Below are 18,554 nucleotides of genomic sequence, written 5' to 3'. Positions count from 1 at the left end.
CCCTCTATTAAACCCAACACTTCAGCTTCCCCGAGCTGGGATCCTGTGTGTTCTCGCGTGAGACCTTGAACTTCACCAAGCACGTGTATTCATCACCGCGGGTGATGACCATTTGCAGCTTTTAAATATGCAGTGACGTGTCTCCGTTCCTCCCCACCTCCTGATGCGGCGCACGACCTGAGACAGGCCAAGGCTAAGTGCTTTGAAGAATAGACACTGGAGCCCCAGCGAAGATGTAGCCGGTGCCGGACACTAAGAACGTGATGTGTGATCCCCCCAGTTGACAGGGCTCGCTCAGCACCCGGCGTATCCAACCTCACTCAATCCTCAGAGCTACCCTCCCAAGCAGGTGCAAGCAGCGCCCCCCCACCCCAGCATCAGGGACACCGAGGAAGAGGAGGGGGTGCTGACTTCAGGCCACACAGGACACGTCCGCCTTCCCGGGACAATCTGACACTCGGGTGACGACCCGCCAACCGTGAGAGCCTCAACATGAGGAAGGATTTGGGGGACAAAGCCAAAGAGCTGCACATTCTCTCTGAACACCCACCTCAGCCCTGGGAGCCCTAGTTGAGCACCAGCCCAGGGGCCCCAGCAGCTCAGCCGTCAAGATCGATGGGCTCCTTTTCAGGAGTCAATAGGAAGAGCCTCGTCTTTAAATGATACATATATGTGGGTTTGTGTGTGTGTGTGTGTGTGTTATTATTTTACAGCAGGGAAACCGAGACCCAGAGAGGCCCAGACACTCATTCAAAGCCACCAAGGTCACCGGCCAGATGTGGGCCAAGGTCAACGCCGCCAAGCCCACAGCCCGACCCTTTCACCTCCACAGGCACCTCGGAGCAGAAATTCCACATACATACAGGAAAAAAACTTCCATTTCCAGAAACACCGGGACTCACAGCCCCCCATTATTTCAGCAGAGTCAAAAACCAGAGACCCCAGCCTCTGCCCAGATGGTGACCTTCAGGCGGAGGTGGGGTGGCCTGGGAGGTGGGGTTGTTGGGGACGTGACCCGCACGCACACAAATACACAGCATTGCGTGGTTTCTGCCCCCCATAAAGTCATGAACCTATAAATAACTGCGAGCCTGTTCCCGGGTACACAATTAACCCGCGTGGAGCACGTTTACACTGGGGTTTTCCGTATTAATTTGAAGAGAGAGGTTCAATGCATCCTGATCCAAAGGAGGGCAGAACAGAGTGAGAGCGGCGGCCCTGCTCCGTCTTTGCTGAGGACAGAGTCCTCCTAACGGGTTACTAGGGATTTAATGACTCCATTCCAACTACTAATTAAACAGGCACTAGAAACACTTTAGCAAACAGTCCAGTGGCAGGGACAGAAACCACAAAGGGACAGAAACCGCCTGAATAGGTTATTTTCTAGTATTGAAATTGATCAGAAAACATGGGGCACCCCCAGTGCAGGGTCATGAATGGGGGCCCAACAACAGAGGGAGCTGGACTAGCAGGGGTGTTCAGGCGCTCAACCCCCAGCCCCGACCCCAAGAACAGCAACACCCCACCTCACACCCCACCTGGGCACCCCAGCAAGTTTGGGGGCACCCACAGCCCATAGCATCAAGCAGGGTTCTCAGCCAGATGACCAGCACCAAGGTGGGAAGGCTGCTCCCCAGCTGCCTTCAAAGCATCCTTCAAGTCCTGCTCTGCACCTTGTGCCCACCACCCAAGAGCCGCAGGAGGGCAGGCGCTGCCCGGCCTGACCTACATGGTTTGCACAGTGCCTCCAACAAGGCGCCCGGGAAAGGCATTTAGTGGAAGAACGAATGAATGAATGAATGCAAGTAAATGAATGAATGAATGTGAGTCCTCAACGTGCCTGGGCCTCATTTTGTCTCTATAAAGTGGGAGTGAAGGAACCTGCTAAGGCTGCCGCGAGGACTAAATTAACTTAGCGGCACAGGCCCTCCCCACCGCAGGCCCGTCTCTGCTGGCCTGGAGCTGAGAGCCCGAGGGAGGACACACAGCTGCAGACCCACAGCGGCAGGGACCTTCCTGAATGTCGGCAGGGGCACATGGCTCAGCAGGAAAGGGGGGCCTGTGGGGAGGCATCCTGAGGATGTACCCCAGTTCTGCACCCACTCACCCCTCCATGCCTTCACTTCCTCATCTGCAAAATGGGGGTGGGCACAGCTGCCGCTCAGCACCGGGCCTTCCAGGCAGAGCCAGAGCCAAGAGAGGGTTAAGCGAAGTCCCAGGCGCCCCTCCGCCAAGGAGCTCATGTTTCTGCACCGCAGAACTTGACCGAGTCCAGTCATAAACACTCAGGCTAATCTGCGCTCGCACGGCCCCCCGAGCGGCTGCAGGGGCTGCAGCGCTAATTACAGGAAGCCATGAGAGGAGGGCAGCCTCCCAGACAGAGCGGGCACCTCGCGCCAGCCAGCACTGCAGCGCGGGCCCAGGAGCCACCCGGAGCTCCAGTACCCGTGGGCGAGGCGGCCACGGGGGCCAGGCTCCTTGTCAGCAGCCCGACTCCTTCCCGGCCCCGTGATTCCCTCTTCGCACTCACGGCATGTCCAGGTCTTAGGACTCACCACCATCAGGGCAGGGCTCCTGAAGGCGGAGGCCACTCCTAGATGGAGGGCCCAGGGAGCTGGTGACCTAGAGCTGGGTCCAGCCCTGAGGGGCTAGGGGTCCAACCAGGACCGGCCCTTGGAGCAGCTACAGTCGAAAGCAAAAAGAGTTTTTCTCTCATAACCCAAACCAAGAGCCAGTCTCCAGTGCGCTGGTGACAAAGCAGGGACCACTGTGCCTGCCCTGGCCCCTGTGTGGGAGCCAGACCCGGGGTGCTCATACACCTGTCTGCTGACACCCCGCCCCCGTGGCCTCAGGGAGTCCCCCACCAGACCCCTCTGAGAGGCAGGGTCTGCAAACCCTCCAGCCCCAAAGTCCAGGGACTCCGGGCCAGAATGGGAGCCTGGGGGCAGGTCAGAGGAGGTGGGGTGGGTGCTGCCCCGAGGGGGCAGGGGAGGAGTCTGTAGTCAAGTCAGTCTAGCATGCACATAACAGGCTCAGTCCCGGGCCCAGCAGGCACACAGTAGGCTCAGCCCCAGGCCCAACAGGCACACAGTAGGCTCACCTCCAGTCCAGGCCCAGCAGGCACACAGTAGGCTCAGCCCCTGGCCCAGCAGGCACATAGTAGGCTCAACCCCAGACCCAACAGGCACACATTAAGCTCAGTCCCAGGCCCAGCAGGCACACAGTAGGCTCAGCCCCAGGCCCAGCAGGCACACAGTAGGCTCAGCCCCAGGCCCAGCAGGCACACAGTAGGCTCAGCCCCAGGCCCAGCAGGCACACAGTAGGCTCAGCTCCGGCCACACCCTCCACACCCCAGACATTTCCCTCCCTCCCCTGGCCGCAGCTACAAAGCCCATTAGTGACCCTCCTCCTCAGAGCTACCAGGCGGCACCCCAAAGAGAAACTCAGCGTTTGGACGTTTGGACGACGACATACACAGACAAGCAGGGAGTCCCCTCCAGCCGTGTCTGGGTAGGGGAGAGCCTGGGGCAATGGGGTGGCAGTGTTGAGGGCAGAGACAATCTCAGATGTTAAGTGTTATCCAATTACGCTTTAACTAAACAGCCCAAAGAGATGAAATTTGGAGGCCGGGGAAATGCATCCTGGGAGCGGGGCTCACACAGGCAGAGGGGAGGGGACCTCCCTACCACGGGGCTGGGGGGCGGGCCGCCCGCTCTGGACCGCCTTCACCATTTCCCCCTGTGCCCCCCATGTGTCTTTTGGGGTGGGGGTGGCACGCCCCCTGGGCCCCACCTTGCCCAGCCCACCTGGAGAGGCAGCCGCCAGCTCTGCCCGGGGCGCACCCGCCGTCCCCGGGAGCCCGCCCCCCACCGCGGCGTCTGTTACCTGACAACTGACACTGGCATCCAAAGGGAGCCTCCGTCTGACCCTCACCCTGAGTCCCGTCACCCGAGACAGGGCGCGCGCTGCAGCACGGCAGGGGGAAGCAGGGCGGGAGAGCGCCCAGGGCGCGCAGAGGTGAAGTGATCACGGATGTGTGAGGGTGGGAGGAGGAGGCAGCTATGGGGGCCATCGCTGGCAGCTGGGCAGGCCTGCACGGCCCTGGAGAGAAAACAATAGAAAAGACTGGTCAGTGGGGCCCTGGACTACACAAGGGGCTCGAGGTGCAGAACGGGGCCCGGGGCCAAGGGCTGTAGGCTGCCCTTGGAGGGTGGACACCCGGGGGCTCAGGCTCGGCAGGGCTGGCAAGGGGCGCAGGGGCAGGGTGGTGGGCAGGGGGTGCTGCCTGCACAGCTGTGGGGTTGGGCTGTCCTGGGGCCGGACTCCCATCCCTGGGGACCTAAGGCAGAGTGGGGCACAGGGGGACAGTCAGGGCCCCTACTCCCGGCATGGCCCCCCCATGTGGGGACTTGTGGGGCATTCTGGAGCAGGCTCCATTTGAGGATTTTTTTCCCCAAAGTCTGGAACCCCTGGAAGGTGGAGATGCTCCCCACAGCTAGGTTGGGCTGTTGTGCAGGCCCCGGCCCTGCCAGTCCACCTCCAGTGCCCGGGCATGGTTCACCTCTGCTGGCGGGCGGCCAGCCAGTGCCTCTCTCCAGCCCGCAGTCCTCATCGGCAACCGGGCACCGAGCACACGACACCCAAAACCCAAGGCCTTGCAGAAGGCTTTGAAGCCCCCTCCCAGAAAGCCCGACCTAGCCAGGCCCCCGAATGCCGCACCCTGTGACAGCCACGACGCAGGGCCGGGGGCCACCTCGCCTCCACCCAGCCCTACTGCTCGCGCTGGCTCCCCGGCAAGGCCTGCGTTTGATTTGGCCGTTTATCTTAAATGGCTAAGAGACCACCAGGGCAAAACATTTGTGTGAAGCCCTTGCCAAAACCACAAGTGAAGAAGCCCAAATTCCCTGGGTAAATAATTGAGCGGGGAAGCATCAGAGAGACAAAAAAGAAAACATCAACAAGATGAGGGCAGCTGGGCCCTGGCCGGCTCTGCCAGGGAGGCCACCCGGCTGTCCCCGCCCCGCACAGGTCTGCAGGGGGCCCTGCCCACACCACGGGCCGCCACGTGGGATTCCCCGAGCCTGCCAAAGACCCTACAGGCCCACGGAAGCTGGGGCCTGTCCATCTTGACCTGAGCAGGCGCCCCCACACCCTCTGGGCCCAGATTGAGGGACCCATTGCCCTAGGCAGGAAACTGATAATGGGAGTGCAGGCGCCAGCAGGGCCCAAACCCAGCTGCCTGGCTGCAGGACCAGGCTCTGTGTGCCCCTGCATCCCCCAACATCTGTAATCCAGAATGGGGGTTCGGGACATTCGCAGAGACCTGAAAATGTCTTGCGATGAGGCCAAAGCCAACACCACCACCACTTGGGCCTCCTGGACCAATGGAGACCTCCTACTGGCCCAGAGTCCAGTGCAGCACTGAGCCCAGCCCCAGACGGGATAGCCAGGGGCCCTGTGAGTGCTTTCTCCCATGCTGAGCAGAAGACCATGCCCCATTTGGGTGCAGCCCCCAGGGAAGGTTGGCACCTGACACCTGCCTCCTTTGGAAAGACTGCCCTGGCCAGCCCTGGTCTGAAACCCCTAGCACCGGACACTCCAGCACTGCACACTGCATATCTGACCCTGGTCTCCAACCCTACGCCAGCCCTGCCTGCAGGACGTGGACAACTCAGATAAATCGCCACCGTGACTGGGACCATGACTTTGGGCTGGGTGCCTACCTCAAGGAGCAGGTGTGGTTTATGGCACTCATCAGCAAGTAACACCCACCCCCTTCATAGAGGGGAAACTGAGGCTCAGGGGGACCTGGGACTTGAACACAGCTGCGTCTCCCAAGCCAGGGTATGCCCTGCATCCCCCTGGGGCTGCAGCTGGGCTACAGGAACTGGTGCACTAGGGAGAAGGGGTGTGGGCTGGAGGCTGCAAGAGACCAAGTCCTGACCCTGTGTTTGGGGTGAGGCCACAACACCCTCAGCAGCTCCAGGGCTGAGAAAACCCACAGGATCCCTCACCCCAAGCACCAGGGCAGCAGGACCTGTGTCTGCAAAGAGCAGGCCCGGCCTAGGAAGACGACAGCCCAGATGACAAAGGCAGAGGCACCCCCAGATCGGGTTGGGAGCTGCCTGGCTTGGAAAAGCTCCTGACACCCCGAAGCCTACCTTCCCAGAGCTGGGAAGTGAAGACAGGGCAGGGGGCCATGGCGAGGGGCTTCCAGGCCCAAGCTGCCTGCAAAGGACCCTGAGGACGCTCTCAGAGGTTCCCCCTGGACTGGGGAGGTTCCCCACCCCTCACCCCAGAGCTGCTCTAATCCGGAACTCAGCCCAAAGGTGGAACCCCAGAAATGGGCTAGTCCAGACGCTGCAGGAGAGGAAAGAAGCCCCATATTGTGGGCCTCCTTGTGCAGAAAGGCCCGGAACAGGCAAGCGCAGAGACAACACTGGATTCCTAGTCATGAGGGGCTGGGGCAGGGAGTGAGGCCAGGGCACGGGGTCCGGGGGGTGACAAGGACAGGGCAGTGGACCTTGTGAAGGCAGCACACGGGTGTGCGCCACACGATGGGCAGCTCACGCTGAAGTGACTAAAAGGTGCATCTGAAGGTACGTGACTGACTCGGCTCGTTTTCTTCAGCCAAAGGTGAGGATGGTCTCAGGCCTCAGCCCCCACCCAGGTCACCTCCCAGACGCGCCCTTCCATAAGGACAGGTGTCTGCCTGGGGGCGCAGCCAGGAACCCCCTGCGCGGGAGCAGAGTGTGGGGACCCAGAGGAGCCCGGTGACCAGGGGCTGGAGGTGTCCATCCCCCCTAGGCCGGGGCCAGGGACGGCAGCGGCGCTGTCAGACCCTCGCTGTGACCGGAGGCCGGAGGGCCTGGCCTGGCGTCCAGGAGACACCACCCCAGGCTCCGTCCACACCCCAGGCTCCGTCCACCTCGGCTCGGGAACTGCCCTGTGCCCTCCGACCCTCCCGCAGCCCGACCACGTCTGCGAGGGCCGAGCTCAGAAAGCCACGTGGCTGCGAAATTAAAAAGCAAAACGCGCTTTCCTCGGGGCCAGGCGGGTTCCCTCCGGAACACACACGTGCTCCAGGTATGCAGCCGCCGGACACCCCGACGCCGCGGCGGCTTCAGGCGCATCCAGGGGGCTTAGGACTAAAGCCCGGGCTGGCGCGCCTACTCTCTCGGGCGCTGGGGCGCTGGCTCTGGCGGGGAAGCCATCACCCCCGAGCATCCCGGGGAGGCCGCCGCGTCCTCCGAGGCGGCATCGGGGCCTCCTGCGCCGGGAGACGAGGCCGCCGAGGCTGGACACGCGGGCCGCGGCCTCGGGGGTCAGCGCCGCGCGCGCGCACCGCGCACCGCGCGCAAAGGCGCCCGAGCAGAAGTCCGACAGCAAGACCCCGGGCGCGCCGGGGGCACCGGGACGCACAGGCCCGCGGGGCTGCGGGTCCCCCCGCCCAGGAGGGTCCCCCCGCCCAGGAGGGTCCCCCCGCCCGGCCCGCACATGCGCGCTGGCCCCGGAGCGCGCAGACACGCGGCGCTGGAGCAGCCCCCGCGCCCCGGGGACGCGCCGCCGGCACCTTCCCCCGCCCCGGCCCCCGCCCCGGCCCCGGCCCCAGGGGCGGGTCGGCTCCCGGCCCTCAGAGGCTGCTGGCAGAGGCCGTGCAGGACGTGTATATTTTTCTCCCGACCGGTGCCTTTCAGTGGATACATTTTGGAAGCCAAGAACTCCTACTGATAGTGCAGAAATGAGTCATAGATTCAGGAGGGAGACAGACAGGGAGCCGCGCGAGTGAGTGAGGGCCACTGGCAAGGAAAGCTGACAATCCCCGCGCCCCCTCCCCCCCATGCCAAGACATTAATTCTCACAAGTCGGAGAAAATTACTATGCATGAATGCAAAAAGCATGATCAGGAGTAATTAACATGGCTTCATATGCAAATTTTATTAATGCAGAAGTACAAAGTCATTATGCAAATGAAACTTACGTCAACTCTCTTGACAAATATTCATCTCTGAGGCTCAAGTTTCTCCCTTTTTATTTATTTATTTAATTTTTCCCTCTCCCCCCACCCCGCTTTCTTTCCTGGGTTGGTTTTTTGTGGGTTTGCTATTTTGCAGGGGGGGCAGGTAGCCGGGTGGCCCGGGCAGCCCACCAGGACCGCTTGACAAGTTTGCAAAGTTGTTTTTCAACTGGAGAAATTTATTCTTGCATTGTCGACTTTTTTTTTGGGTGGGGGGAGGGGGGTGGAGAGTTGTTGGCAGGTAGGAGACAGCTCATAGGAGAAGAGGAAAAATAAAAAAATAAAAATAAAAAAACTCTGGGCAGCAGGCAGCCAATCAAAACACCAGGCCTGTAATGAGGGCGATTGATGGCTGTTTGGCTCCCACTGCAGGGTAATGAACTAGAATCCAGTCTGAGGAGGGGGGAAAATATGAATATTCATGAGACTGTGCTCCTGCCTTTGATGATTAAAGAAATTTTTAATATTCAAATAAGCGCTTGCCAAGTGATTAACAAAGAACAAGCACGCAGAAATATGGAAATGTGGCCGGGAAGATTTGAGAGGCGAACAGACTGCAGGAAAGGCAGCCCCAAATTTCATAAACAAGATAGGCAGATAACCCAATTCGCACGCGGGAAAATAAAAACATTTCTTGTGGATCACTTAAATATTTTGCCAGCTACTTTGTCTTAAGGATGATAAAAATGCTATATATTAAGGCGGGGAGGGGGTGGTGGTGCAAGGGGGAGAGAAATCGCACGAAGCCAAATGCTTTCCTCAAGTTGAGGAATCATTATCCTGAACCCAGCCCACCTCCCCCCACCCCGTCGACGGGAAATCAGGGCTCTTTCCGGTTTGCTGGAGAGAAGATGGAGGGAAGCCAGCTCAGGCTGGAAAGCCCGGTGCTGTCTGGGCACCGCGGGGCGGAATCCAGCCAGGATCAGCCCGTGCCCGTCACTTTGCTTCTAGGCTGGTCCAGAGGTCCAGAGACTGGCCAGAGGGGTGGAGTAGGGGGGGTAGTGACGTCTGGAGGGGGAGGGGCTGTGTTTCTTGGGGTCCCCCATCTGGAGAGCTCAGGGCATCCTCTGGACTCAGGCCCTGTTCCGAAGGCATGGAGAAGGCGGTTCTAGGAAAAATGCAGGGGGCATCCTGGGGAGCTGAAAAGGCTCAGCCTTCGGCCTGGGCCAGCGGTGGCATCTTCAGGGCCAATGGCTCCGATGAGCTGCCACCGGGGAAAGAGCCACCACCATCCCGCAGGCTCCATTAGCTGTCTGCGAGGCCGCACGCTCATATTTTAGCAGCTCCACCGCGGGCTCACGGTGAAGCACATAATAACAGTATTAGCTGGTAAAATGATCCTGCAGTTAAAATACATCTAATTAGCAGCCGATGACATCCATTTTGGCAATTTCCTATTCGAAAGAAGTGGAGTGCTACCTTAAATGAGACAGGCAGTGGGTACTCACCCCGAAAGACCCAGCATTCCCATCATTTGTCTCTTTCTCCCTCTCCCTTTTTTTTGAGGGGAAGAGGATGGAGAGGGGGGAGTGGCTGAGATGGCAGGAACAGAGGAGGATTCCGAGGGGTCTGCGTTGTTGTTATTATTGTCAGAGTCGCAGGGGGCTTGGGGTGGGGGGAGAAACCGAAAACTAAATTCCTTCACTCCACAGGTATTCTTTCTTGTGCTTGGATTTTATTTACCAAGATCTGGGAACCAGCACAGACAGAAACTTGCTTTTCATTTCATTGTAAACACACAGAATCATACTAACAACTAAACACAGAAAGGGCATCTGAGCCCTGAAGTCACAGTGGAAACCTGGAAGGGCCACCTGGAAGGACACCCAAGGGTGGGTGGGAGGGTGGCAGCGTGGCTCAGCTCACCCACCAGGGTGGCTGGCGGGGACCTAGAAATCCTGCAGAGGAAACTGAGGCTCCCCAAGCCTGCATGCTGCTTCTGGGGTCTCACGCTCTCGGTCATGCAGGGCTGGGCCCTGGGAGGGCATCAGGAGCCTCTGCAATGGGTTGGGGTTGGGGGGTGCAGGTGTGAGTTTTCTTTGAAAGAACAACAAAAAGGGAAAGTGAGGTCTCACAAGGATCAGCACAACCTTGTTGAAAGGCTTCCTTTCGGGGTGATTTAGAGGGGACATGAAAAGGTGGCTCTGACCCACGGTTTTTTCTCAGGCTGAAACAGCAGCCGCTTGGGTAACTGGGAGGGCAGATCCCAGTGGGGAGGAGCCTGCGTGGCCTCCCTCAGCCCCACCTGGGCCAGGCCTCGGGAAGGGTTGGCAGAGGAATGGAGGGCGGTGAACAGTGGGCCGGCAGGAGCCTCCAAGAGCATCCCCACTGCTGCTCCCCATGATGATGCACAGCCTCCCCACCTGCCACCCCACCCCCACGAGACCTCGGGGCATTCTCAGACACCCTCAGACAGCCTCAGGAAGCTGGGCCACCGCTCTCGAGAAGGCACGCAGCGGCCCTTCCGGCACCCTGCGCCAGGCCCCCCTCCCTGCAGGCACCCTGAGATCTGTCACAGTGAATCACCGCTCCGACTATTTTTGCTCCCCAGCACGCTGCACATTTAATGCATCCCAGAAAAGGGAGAGGCCCAGGAACAACCGTGCCCCTGACACCAGGACCAAAGCCAGCTTGCCCCCTCCCGCCAGGGCTGGGCGGGGCGGCTCTCTGGCAGCTGGTGTGGAAATCAGAAGCAGGCAGGCAGGCACGCAGGCACCCCTTCGCCAGGCCCACCAGCACCTGTTCCAGGGGCTACCAACCCCAATTTCCTCAAGATGCCAGCAGTCAAAACACTCCAGGGCAGCGGGACCCCCCTGGGCACCCTGAGTCTAACGCCCCTGAGGTCACATCACAAAACAAAACCTAAGACACCTCCGAAGTCCCCCTGAGGTGGCAGAGGAAATTTCCAGTGCTCTGGAGACAAAGGATGTCTGACCCCTCTGCAGACAACCCTTCAGGGGGCTGGCTACCCCATCCCCGCACACATCTAGGGGGGTAAAACACCTCTTCTGCTGTCTTTCGGGGAAATCCCTGGAGCTCTCTGAATTGTTGAAATGCCAATAACACGCTTGTCCTCAATGAGGCCTATGCACTCGAGGGTGCAGGAAGCCAAACCTGAGTCCTCTGGGTGCCCTCAGCAGGCAGGACCCACCAAATTAGGAGCTCCGGTGCCAACGGTGGGCCTGGGGACAGCGGAAGGTGGAACTTCGGGCTTCACTAGTTGAAAACGTGTGCGTGTGCATCCCCACAGCACACGCAGGCACACAATCACGTGCACGCCAACATGGGCCACTTGGGCATGTCGGGTGCCTGCACGTGTCCCCCAAAATCTGCAGAGGCTAAGGACAAACTGGGGTCGACACTCTGCCTCACACCAGCAGAAACAGCTGGCCAATCCTGCCAGAGGAATTTCTCTTTTGCCCGGTTCAAGTCTTCTGATCAGTGGCTGGGGGGCTTGGGGGGCTGCTTCAATCCTTTCTATCTTAAAACACAATTTTTCCAAGACCCTTCAGGGGTTCTCTTGGGCTGCACCGAGAACAGGGGACGACATACACAGGCTGGGCTTCGAGAAGCGGCCCTGGACTAAGGAGGCAGTGTGGAAAGCCAAGCAAAAAGCTGGAGACAGCATCTGATTCCAAGCATGAGGAACCTGGGACTTGGGACAGGACCCTGAGGCCCTTGCTTGCATAGGACTTAGTGGCCAAAGAGCAGCCTGGCCCAGGATCCCAAACTCCCTCCCGCTCGCCCATCAGTTTAAAGCTGGGGGTGGGCACCCATCGTCAAGCCCAAGTGACATACCCCCAGAGGGAAGTGTGCAGGTGAGCTGCCAGAGCTGGTGCCCACTTGGGCTGACACTGAGGTCACCGTCGGTGCCCAGTCAGGCTATGCCTGACATCTGAGAAGCGCCCTGGCCACACTGGACACTGACACGTGTCAGAAACCTGGTCCTCTCCAGGCCACTGTGAGTCCAGGAAGTTGTGGGTCACAGGTCCCAGGCACCCCACCATCTTGGGCTCCACCGCCATGCACAGAAAGCACATCAGAATCAAGAAGTGGGGGTGGCCTGCGGAGCAAGGACCCCGGAGATTGAACAGAAAAAGAACACAGCATGGCCAATAAACAGAACCTCAGGACCGTGAAATGTCCAGCAAGGTGGGGACTGGGGATCCTCCACTCACCCCAGGAGCAGCCAGGAAAGGGAAGGGTAATCCAGGTGCAGATGGAGCTGTGGATTTGAGGGGTGTGGACTCACCCACCTGTGTTAAGATCAGACCACAAAATTCAACCCGGGCAGCAGGGGGGCCGCCACCACGAGGGCGGGGGGGGGGCTCTAGTTTTAGATGGAAATGCCACTGAGTAGTGGAAGGTTAAAAAAAATAAATGGAATCGTCAAAAGGAGACCTCGCTAGGGCTGAACGCCTTCTTGGTTTTGGTTGCATTTGCCCAAGTTACACGCACTTCATCTCGACCGCTGACCACTGCGGTGACTGCCCAGCTCCGCCTGGGCTTGACTATCAATTAAGGTTTTATTCCCCTTTTTCATTTCTTTTCACCTGCTACTAATGGACAAGCAGAATACTGAGGCTCAAAGCCTTGTATCACATCTGAGCAGAATCTCTCTAAAGCCTCTTAATGTTTCTGAGTCTGCAGCGTCCCTGCCACGGCACCGAAGGGCCTGTCATTACTTTCAGCAAAGTACTTCCTTGAACTGAGTTTTCGTGCGTGGTCGGCACTTATTAGACACGGTGTGAGCCTGCCTCTCAGCCCAGGTCGCAGCTGACGCAAAAGTCCCAAATTCTCTCCCAGGGCAGGGTCTGACAGTCACCTTCTTTTCTGACGCCAGATCCATTTTCATCCCCCTCACGCACCGACGGTGACGTACAGCGTATGCACAACAAAATTTGTAAAAATTAACACTTGGTGGGATTAATTTAATAAACATCGCTAGCCCATTAGCACCAGCAACACCGCTCCTGCCGATCCCACGCAGCCGGCTCCCGAACGCTGTAGCAGAGGCTGGCGTTCGCTGAGGTTTAGACCGCTATTTAATGTAATTAAAGAAACCGGTCGCTCAGTCCTCCGTGGAAGTATCATTTCTATTGCAGAGTATTCCCACTAGAAATTGGGGAAAATCATAGCACGCTGACTTTGATTTTGTTGTATTTTTTTTTTTTTTGCCCCGGCTGTCTTTGAAACGGAGCTGGTGTCCTGGACCTCAGACTGAATTCACGGCAGCAGCCTCGCCCAGATGCCCCGATAAGACAAGCCCGGCCTCCTGGCAGGGGTGCCCTGTATGCATTTGTCATTTATTTGCTTTTGAAACTGTTAAAAAAATTTTCTTTTGCACTCTGCAGTTCAGGGTGAGCTGCCATTCTGTGCCCAGCCAACAGCAGCCCTGGCCTCGAAGGGCGTTGCAGTTACAACCAGACAACGGCGTCGTGGGTAAGAACGCAGAGGAAGGGAAGCCGCCCCAGCTGCTCATTTATCTAAGGCCACAATGACAGTGGAGCCAGGACCCCAATCAGCTCTCCACCAGGATCAGGCCTAGAGTCCTCTTCAGAGGAAGAGGGAGGCACGCAGAGCTCACGAGACCTCAGAAACCAAACAGACAGGAACCAACCAGAAAAAAGGAAAAGGAAAAAAAAAAAATAAAATCTTTGCATCACATCATCCAAAATGGCAGAGAAATCAAGTCTCGGGGCCGAAGGGAACCTGAGTCAGCTCCCGGCCGGGCCAGCCTCTCCTCCGCCGGCGCTGGCTGCCTTGTGGGCTTGGAGGCCTGAGCGCAAACAAAACGAGACCTCTCCAGACCTGCCAGCGCTGTCCCCGTGCCACGGGGTGACTGCCGGTTTTTCTTCTTCCCTAACTGCATTTTAATGCCCTAATTCTACATCCTAATTTGTTGGGGGAAAGAAAAAAAACATCAGTGTCACTAAAAAAACGTCACTCTGTTTTGCAAAATCCAGCAGCTTCCTTGGCAGCGAGAAAGGCTGGCTGGCACTGTCCCCTCATTTGACAAAACTACTATTTCTGGGCATGTGCTCAAAAACAGGTAGGAAGCAAATGCCGAGAAATAAGGAAGTAAAAACAGCCAACAGATTTTTCACTAGCAAGAACGCCAAGCGTAAACATGATTTATTTAGCTGTGTTTAACGTGTCTGTCCTCCACGCAACAAGGAGCCCACTGGGGTTGGAGGGAGGGTGGGGGAGGAGGGGACAGGAAGGGGGGAGCAGGGACAACATCGGGGACAGGAGAAGAGGCGGCGGCTCTGCTCGAGGACTTCCTGAACCGCTCCGTGCAGACTTTTAGGAGAACAAGAATCTTCTGCCCCAAAATACATGCGTGTGTCAAAAGAAAGCAGCACTAATCTGCTGGCTAATTAGCGAGCTGCCACTAACAAAAGATGGAAGATCCAGTTCAGACAAACAATATTTACATGGGCGTTGCGTGATCTCCTCGCCCACTTCCCTTCCCTTTTTGCAAACCGTGTGGGCTGGGTGCGGGGACAGGCTGGGGACAGGCGCGGAGGGCCCTCAGGTTGGAGGTTCCTCGCTCCAAGCCCAGACGGGGGAGGCAGGGGCCATACCACCGCCTCCCTGCCCGTCCTCGCATGCCCACGTGGAATTGTCTGAGATCTGTATTCAATTAAGGGGCACCAGACAGCTTCTGGCTCCATGCCTGCACCGAGGCAGGCTGCGGGTATCTGCCGTGCCCCCTCCGTGGCGGCTCAGATGCCAGGGAACAAGAGCTCTATCAAGTCCCCCGTGGAGAAGGCAGAGCGCCACCGTTCCCCACCCCCACGCCCAAACTCAAGCCCCAGGTCTTGGCCCTGCCGGGTGAGCGCAGCTGCATTTTCTAACCAGCAAAACTACGCCGGCGGTCTGGGCCCTGCCAGGGGTTGCTCCTATTAAAAATCTAATTCAAGGAGCACCAGCACTCGCAGGAGAAGAGAAACCAAGCCTCTTCGAAAGAGATCAACCAGGGAAAAGTAAAATGGAGCCCCAGCCAGCACCAGAGGCCTCCCGGCTCCCCAGGAAGGTAGCGGTTCTGAGTTGCCGGCTGGGTGCTCTGTGGGCAGAAATGCCGAAATGCCAGTTTCTATTTACTCTGAGGAGGTGGCACAGGGAGTGAGCACGTCCTCACCAAGCAAGCATGCAGCTCCTTCCTGGTCTGCACCTCGCAAGACTGTGCGCTTAAAGTCCACCTGCTGTATGCTCTCCTGTCCAAACCAAATCTGCACGCCTTCTGCCTGAGCCTCTCTTTCTGGGGCCAGAAGCCAAGCCTCAGGAAAGACACCTTTCACGGTGTATGCAGGTCAAAGGCAACAGCAACCATTCTGTTAGGATTCTGAACTGTGACAGTCCCCAAAGCAAGCAGGGGCTGGGGGAGGCGGCAACAGTCTTCTAAAATGAATGGGAGTGGGGGAGGGTGTTCCCTGTGGGCATCAGGTTACTGAATTGAAAATTCAAGTCCTCCTCTTCACATTCCCCCCAAGTGCCCTCCTTCTTGCCCCTTGCGTTGAAAATTACATGCTTACAGGAATGGCTGGTTCCTGTCCCTTTTGCAAATGAGTCACCTGCCCCCAGTGCCCCAGCAGACTGGACAAGAGCAGTATACACTCTTAGGGTGTCTTAAAAATCAGCAATGACTTCACTCCTCGGGGATGGCTTCTGTTCCTGCCTGGATGGTGGTAGGAAAGTAAACCATTGGATGCCCCCATTTTAGAGAAGAAGAAATTCAGAGATGAGCTGGCTTGCCCTGCCCATCTGGGGGGCCAGCATCTCCGAGGCATCCACCCTAGGCTGGCCCCCACCCCCAGCGGCAAATGCAGACCCAAATCTAAACAGGAGCCAGGTGCTGCTGCGGGAAGCCATGCTTCTAGAAAATCCTGTAAGAAAATCCAGATTCCTCAAAGCAATAAAATTGAAGATGCATAAACAGCGCTTTCGAAAGAGGCTTCCCGGGGATCCCTTTGGCTGCAGATTCCACTGGTATTTCAACATGATCCAGCGAACAAAACCCCCCATATTCCCAAAGCAAATCTCCCACACAGGGCTCCTGAGCACATCACCTGTACCCCCACCTCATCCAGGGGCCAGAACAGCACACTGCAAGGCAGTCCCCTGCCATCTGGCTCAGGTAGGTGGGTGCCCTCCAGAAGGGTCCAGAACACCCCTTGGGGGTCCACAGCCTCTCTTCAAATAGGATCCAGAATAATAACCTTCCCCAAGCCTCAGCCTAAACCCAGAGTGAGAAATCACCTGTAATTTTTATCCCTGGAGAGTGCACGGAACCGAGAGAACAGGGATAGTGGCCTCAGGGAAAGCAGCAGGAGCCCACCCCGGTAAGGGAAACAGTCACCTGTGACACACCTTTGTCTCCAAAAAGCCTAAAGTGTGCACGCAGAGACTGACACGGGCCACACACACACACACACACACACACACACACACACAGTGTTTCATCTTTCTTTCTGTAAAAGAATTCAGTAACATAAATATTAATCAAACACGAGAATCTGCCTTTCAGTCTTGGGCCATTCTGAGTGCCGGATTGTGATCTTTACCCATATTTACAGATAGTCAAAGGCAGATTCTATCTTGTTGGAACAGTTATAAATGGACGTCTGAGAAATCGACCAGCAAGCCCAGGCAGATAGGAAGCCCTTCCTGCCCAGGTCTGGCGGCAGCCTTCAGTTCCAAGTGTTGAGTTTGTTACCTTTTCCCTCTTTGCACAGGCCTTTCAAAAATAAATAAATTGACAAATGCCTTCAGAGTCCTCCAGCAGAAAAGCTGGCTCTCAAAGTTCAGGTGAGTTAAATCTGAGATTTTTTGAAGATCAAGTCTTACTGAAAATGCCATGAAAGGTATTGTTTCCAAAATCCTTTAGCCTCTGTAAGCACAGAAATTGCCAGATGCTGTGAAGATGTGGGTCAGCCCAAATTATAAATATATATCTACGTGCATGTGTCTCTCCCTATATATAATTACATATATATACGTGTGTGTGTGTATAAAATTACCTTGACTTGTCACAGCAAATATATTCTGTGTGGTTCAGGCCTATTTCTGAATAATGGAAAATAGAGATGTGGTTCCAACTGTAGCCTAGAAAAGCTGTCACAGTTAAGGTAAACTTTTAATCTTCTATAGGCAAACAGCATACATTTTTATTTCCGGAGTAACAGCTTTGGGAAAATGTTTGAACATTTCCTTAAGAGCTTTGTGGTAAATACACTGGGCATCCAAGCACGGTTTTTCTGGGTCTTTAAAGGCCTGCTGGACCGCTTTAAACAATTGGAGGCCAATTTTTAAGAAACAAAAATAGACAGCTAGCGAAGTGGCCGCTTGCATACAAATTCTCCTGGGGGCGGGGTGACCGCGCGCGCGGTCGGGTGGAGGAAGGACGGACATTAATTCCCTGTCCATCCCCAAGCCCCCAGCCCCCCCTCCGGTGGGGGGTTCCGTTCCCACACAATTGAGAACCCTTCTGTCCTTGAGTGTTTTAAAATCCCAGCCCTAATTCCCTCCAGAAATGCAAGCGCCTTCTCTTCCTTAAGGAAAAGAAAATCACTTTGGGGGCCGGCTGGGTGGACACACCACGCACAAGGGAAGTCTTGGGGGCTCCCGGGTGGGGCCTCACCTGGCTCCCAGGGCCCAGGTGGGCTTCGGGGGGCCCCGCCCCTCCACGCCTGGGCCTCCGGGTGGGGGTCACCGACAGGCGCTCCAGGGGCCCAGAAATCCCACCCTCGAGTCCGGGGAGGGCTCCAGCCCCGGCGCGCGCCCGAGGCCAGGGAGGGGGCGGCGCTGGGGAACGCGAGGCCCGGCGCGCACAAAGGGGCCGGGGCCGGCGGGCTCCCCGCCCTTGACCTTGGGTCTCCGCCTCCATCCATCTCCGCCGCCGCCGGCAGGGGCCTGGCCCCCAGCCAGGGGCGCGCCAGCGGGCGGCAGCGGGGCCGGGGGCCGCCGGGGGCCGCCGGGGGCGGAGGGGGAAGGGGCTCGGAAGAAGAAGACTCGGGGGCCGCGGGGGCTCCGACGAAGCTGCTCTCCAGCTCCCCAGGTCCTGCGGGAGCCGGGCCGGACGGCTCGGATTCCCTGCCCGCCTCCCGCCCCCTGCAGCACAAGTTGCGAGGCGGCCCGAAGAAAACCCCTCCCCGGGCTCCCCCGGGGCCCCCCGCCCCCCGCCTCCTCGCACCCGGGCCGGAGGGGGAGGGGAGCTGTCACCCGAGGAAGAAAGGAGGGCGCCTTCCCGGCGAGGCCAGCGCGGCGGGGTCAGCTGCGCCCCCGCGCCTGCCCTCGCCGCCCCGCCGGGCAGCTGGCCCATTAAGCCCCCGAATTATGCATGGGCCGAGGGACCCCCCCGCCCGCCCGCCGCCCCGGGAAGGCACAATCCGCGCGCGGGCGGGGCGGGCCGGGAGAGCCGCGGGAGGCTGCGGACCGTCCCGGAGCCGCGCGCCCTGGGCGCAGGGAGGCGAGGCCGCGGGAAGACCGCGAGGCGGGCGGCCCAGCGGGGGCCGGGGGGGCCCAGGCCATCGGG

At 58.2% G+C, this 18,554-nt stretch overlaps 1 protein-coding gene across 5 annotated transcripts in view; it reads right to left on the bottom strand.

The window, feature by feature from the left end:
* BCL11B (BCL11 transcription factor B) overlaps positions 1 to 18,554 on the bottom strand; it is a gene marked incomplete at both ends in the record, with an annotated part of 84,428 nt that overhangs the window by 43,660 nt on the left and 22,214 nt on the right. For 2 of the 5 annotated variants that reach the window (XM_084239594.1, XM_084239595.1), the window contains one exon: positions 3,886 to 4,101. The exons of the other annotated variants lie outside the window; for them this stretch is intronic. In XM_084239594.1, coding sequence (XP_084095720.1) covers positions 3,886 to 4,101 — 216 coding nt within the window. The remainder of the gene's footprint in view (positions 1 to 3,885; positions 4,102 to 18,554) is intronic. 5 annotated transcript variants of the gene reach the window in all.

This window comes from Talpa europaea (genome assembly GCF_964194135.1).
Source record: "Talpa europaea genome assembly, chromosome: 8".
Lineage (NCBI taxonomy): Eukaryota > Metazoa > Chordata > Mammalia > Eulipotyphla > Talpidae > Talpa > Talpa europaea.
The sequence above is the reverse complement of the archived record's forward strand: the minus strand, read 5'-3'. Positions and strand labels throughout refer to the sequence as shown.